This window comes from Diaporthe batatas (genome assembly GCF_019321695.1).
Source record: "Diaporthe batatas strain CRI 302-4 chromosome Unknown Contig00001, whole genome shotgun sequence".
NCBI lineage: Eukaryota > Fungi > Ascomycota > Sordariomycetes > Diaporthales > Diaporthaceae > Diaporthe > Diaporthe batatas.
In genome coordinates, this window is record NW_025408548.1 from 1,329,247 (window position 1) to 1,334,042 (window position 4,796).

The following is a 4,796-nucleotide window of genomic DNA, read 5'->3' on the forward strand; positions in this document are numbered from 1 at the left end:
TATAGACTTTTTTATAAACGAGTGAGTAGGTTAGTCTATAGGGATATATACATAGTATAAAACTAAGCCTACTTCCTATTCATTCTTAAAGTTATTAGTTATTTTATTAGGCTATTATATAGTAACATTAACCTAATAAATAAAGAAAACTTTAATAGCCTCTTAGATATAAGTTTAAAATAATAAAAAGTTAATATTTACTTCCACTTTTACTTACTTTAATAATATATATAATAATACTTCTAGTCCTACAATAGGCTTACCATTAATTATATTAATTTATATTTATATTAATATTATTCATTTACTTACAAGTTATATAATATAGTGCCTCTTTTATAAGCAAACATTGCTAATATTTCTTAAAGCTCTAAAATAAAGGTAGCTAGCTATAACAACTAATTAGCTTATGTGTAACGTAGCTTTCTTTAAGCTAATAATAATAGTAGAAACCTTTGTATAGAATTAACTGTAGCAACAACCACCCCCCAAATTATTTGAACCTCCACTACATGTGCTCCTAGTCTCTACATAGCAACCTCTTTGTAGCACTTTCGTAGATGCAAATTAAGGCAAGCCTAACTAATAAACCTTACGTGCCGGCCCTTGTAGCTGTAGGGGTATAGGAAAGGTATCTTTAAGTGTAAATTAATATTAACTGGGATGTCCGAAAGAGGGTGTTTCTTACAAATGTGCCTCTTAAAAAGTCTCAGTCTATCCCTCCTATAGCTATTTAGGCAGTAAGGGCAGCATCTTAACACACTAGCCCCGTTATCGACGCCCTGCTCGACAGCCCCGTTATCGACATTATAGGTGTGAATCATAGTATAAAACTTAATAAATAAAAACATATAGACCTATTTACTATAGATTTTATAGATCTAGGTTACCTTGCTAATATTATTAATTATTAGCGTCTCCTACAGCTTTACTGCAAATATTGTAGCGCAGATAGCCTTAATATATGTTTTAATGTCTCTATATACCCTAAAACATACTAAATATAAATATATACCGTTACTACACTCCGCAAACCTTCTAATATTAGGAGGTAGCTTATTACCCATAGATCCTAAGTGCTATAGAACATTATCCAACTTAACTATAGTATCAATAAAGGTAGATGCAACTTAAAGCTTATCCAACTCTAACTTGTCTATAATAGGGGGGAGCTCCTATATAATAGTATCGCCGTCTGCTCCGCCATCTACTCCCGTCTAGGGGATAGAGAGAATCCGCATCCCGAAGCCCAGCGTGTCGGGTCCCAGCTTCTCCACCTGCCCTAATCTAAGGCCATGACCAGAAGGGGAGGGCAGCCCGCCAGACTCATCAATAGCAGCCGGTTTAGGTACTTTATAGATATCGTCAATAATGTTATCTATAGGCTAAAAAGTCTTATCGGCGAGACTATATACAGGAGTTAACTAAGTATCATCTTTAATCAAGATCTCCTCCACAAGCTATATAGCGACGGCCCCCTACGGGCTGTCGGCCACACTAGCCATAGCGGTGTCCCACAGCTCGTTGTCATCATCAAGAAGGTCCTCGTCCTCTACAGGCTGCACGGCAACAGCCCCCTGCAGGTTGTCGGCCACACCAGCCATAGCGGTGTCCCACAGCTCGTCGTCGTCATCAAGAAGGTCCTCATCCTCTACAGGCTACGCGACAACGGCCCCCTACGGGTTGTTGGCCACACCAGCCATGGCGGTATCCCACAGCTCGTCATCATCATCGAGAAGGTCCTCATCCTCTACAGACTGCGCGACGACGGCCCCCTGCGGGTTGTCGGCCACACCAGCCATAGCGGTCTCCCACAGCTCGTCGTCGTCGTCGAGAAGGTCCTTGTACTCGTTGAGGCCTGATCGCTCGTCGACATTACCGAGAAGACCCTGGGCAGCCGTGCTATGACCGCCAACTGCTGCTGCCCGGGACCAAGTACTCGGGAGGGTCAAGGATGTGGTAGGCAACGAGGGGTTGTCGCCATGGGGAGTAGAAGCTGCTGCAGACCACGTTGTGGGCGAACCAAACGTGCCGGGCGACAGACCGGGTGGTGTGTGGGCCGCCGTAGACTCACCGGTGGCAGCTATGTTAGCAGCCGCTGCGGTGCTAACGATTACCTACTAAAGGGGATTAAAGGGGTCTATAAGTCGCTCCTACTAAGCGTCAATCATCTTCACATAATCGACCCGCTAGTCACCAACATATAGCCTGGTCAGGCCGAAAGCCATAGTACAGGTTATATACCCAGCCACTACCTAGGCATATCACTCATTATAAACCGACAGGTCCTTCAGGTTATAGACATCCTAAATCGCTCCCCTGTAGAATGAGTATAGCGTCACACACAAGTCGCTAACACCAATCTCCCACATAAAGGAGTGGACAGTATAAATAGCGGTGTGGGCAGTCGATGGCTTATCGTAGATTGGCTCGCACATAGTGGTGAACTAGTGGAAGACTAGGCGGTCACCAACCATCCATTCGACTTAATGGTTTAGTTTTACGATTGCAGCCCTAATCGCGGCTACATATGTCTGGCTGTTATCCATAGTAGCTCCCCCACCGCTACCATCACCCACCACCAAGGTACCTAACTTTAAGCTAAGGATAAGAATTCAAATAATCGGATTCATAAAAACTATCGACTCTAATAGGTCAAACAAAAAATAGACAGTCCTATTCTTACTCTTCTTCTCCTACTTCCCAAACTTCTAAGACCTAATAATAAGCTCTACATAAAGGATATAGTTATTAACAGTCAGGATACCATCTACCATCAACTTTCTAACCCTAATCTTAATATTAAAGTACTTTAAGAACTACTAAATATCATCACCCTTATTATAACTACTAGATAGAGTAAGGTCTCTAATCCTTCTAACCGTAACAATTAAAAGTATAACTAAATTATAAACCTATAACATTCTAGATAACTACTAGCATTAGGTATTCTTGTCCAGAATAGTTAATAGGAGGAACTAATAGACAAATATTATAAAGACTTCAAACTCCACCTAATTCTTCTTATATTTCTTATCTCTTATTAAGATCTTCTCCTTTACCAGCCAGCGTAAAGATCTTACCAAGAAGACAGACTCCTAGACACTCAGACTAAAATACCCCTCAAGGTAGTCTACTACTCATAATATAATAAACCTAGCCACATCGATCACCCACCCCACTACTAATAGCTCACCATTACAAGTTTCAATAATTTCCCTAACATAAAAAGAGATACAGCGTTCAATCTACTTACTAATAACAGACAAGTTACTAACAACATTCAAGATAAACATATAAAACACTTCCCAACAATTAAACTAAATTATATAACCTACCTAAAATCCAGATACACTACTTATATCTTTCTTAGTTTTAAAGTCCCACTTTAACTATAAGCGCACCTTAGTTACCTTTTTAATTAAAGCTACTATAAAGTTAACTTTATAATAGCCATACTTAATAACTACTATACGGCTATCTTTAAACTTAATATTAAAAGAGTTAATATTATCTTTATAGTTTAAATTACCTACTAGGTACTAGGTGGGTTAATCAACATTATTATCATACTACTAGTGGATAGGCATAGTAACACTTAATTAATACACTTAAAGGTATACTAATAGACATACTAGTTAACACCCTAAAAAATTAGCTCACTAGAGTGTTAGTCGACATTCTAATAGATACACCTAAAAGCGTGCTAATAGATATAGCTCCTATAGATAGTATAGAGGTGTAGACTGTCTGGGGGAGGATGGTAGACTGTTTGAAAGGGGATGGTAGACTGTCTAGAAGGGGATAGTAGACTGTCTGGGAGAGGTGCCGCTCCTACACCGAAGAGCTTAATCGGAAGAGGGTCCGGGCCAGGGGACGAGATGATAGGGTTGAGGGGGAGGCGATGATAGTGAGAAGGTTGATGTGAGTGAGGTTGAGAAAGTTGACAGAGGGAGTTGCTATAGGCGGGGTGCCTGATTCCCGTCGGCCATTGCTAGATTGAAACGGGTAGGTGTTCCTTCCGTTATAGACTCTGGAGAGAAGGAGACACGGGAGCGCGGGCGCTGGTTGGACAGTCCATATAATATAGATAGAATGGGTAGGCGCCCCTTCCCTCACCTCCCCGGACTGTCAACTTAGTATTAGGGGCGACAAGAAAGGTGATAGCACCCTTACACCCCAAATAAGGTGTAAACCTAGACTTATAGTTTTACACCTTACTTAAAGCAATATATTAACATATATAAAAATTATTTAGACTCCGTTTTTTAGTAATAATTTAGTTATTTATTCCCTATTTTTAACTACACCTTTTATAAAGTAAATATATCTATAATATAATACCCTAGCCTAAAGTTATTTAAATAAATCCTACTAATACTACTTTAGGAATAAACACTTAAACCCCTACCTATATAAAATATAATATAAAAGAAAAGCCTACATTAACTTATTTAAAAAAAGATAGTCAACTTTATTTAAGTCACTTTAAAGCCTCTATATTAAGGTCGATAATAGTTTTAAAGGAGGCTAAGCAATATTAATATTATTATCGCTCTTACCCTACTTTTATATATCGACTAACACATTTAAATTACTCAATTAGTTTTATAAACTAATTAATTTTAAAATTATTAAAAACTAAAGAAAAATAAAGAAAAGAATTAATACTTAAATACTAATAATAAGTTCTATTAATTAATATAAACTAAAATATAACCTTATATATTAATATAAGAGGAACTTTATAAAATTAATATATAAACACCTTTATTTATTAATTAAGTTAGTCTACT

The 4,796-nt window shown here is 38.3% G+C and overlaps 1 protein-coding gene across 1 annotated transcript; it reads right to left on the minus strand.

Moving 5' to 3' along the window:
- Positions 1 to 1,478: 1,478 nt before the first annotated feature.
- KVR01_000263 (uncharacterized protein) lies at positions 1,479 to 2,171 on the minus strand (the record flags this gene model as incomplete). Its single annotated transcript, XM_044794883.1, has 3 exons — positions 1,479 to 1,651; positions 1,697 to 1,902; positions 2,158 to 2,171. 3 exons carry the CDS (start codon positions 2,169 to 2,171, stop codon positions 1,479 to 1,481), a joined length of 393 nt encoding a protein of 130 aa, XP_044650212.1.
- Between the last annotated feature and the right edge of the window lie 2,625 nt (positions 2,172 to 4,796).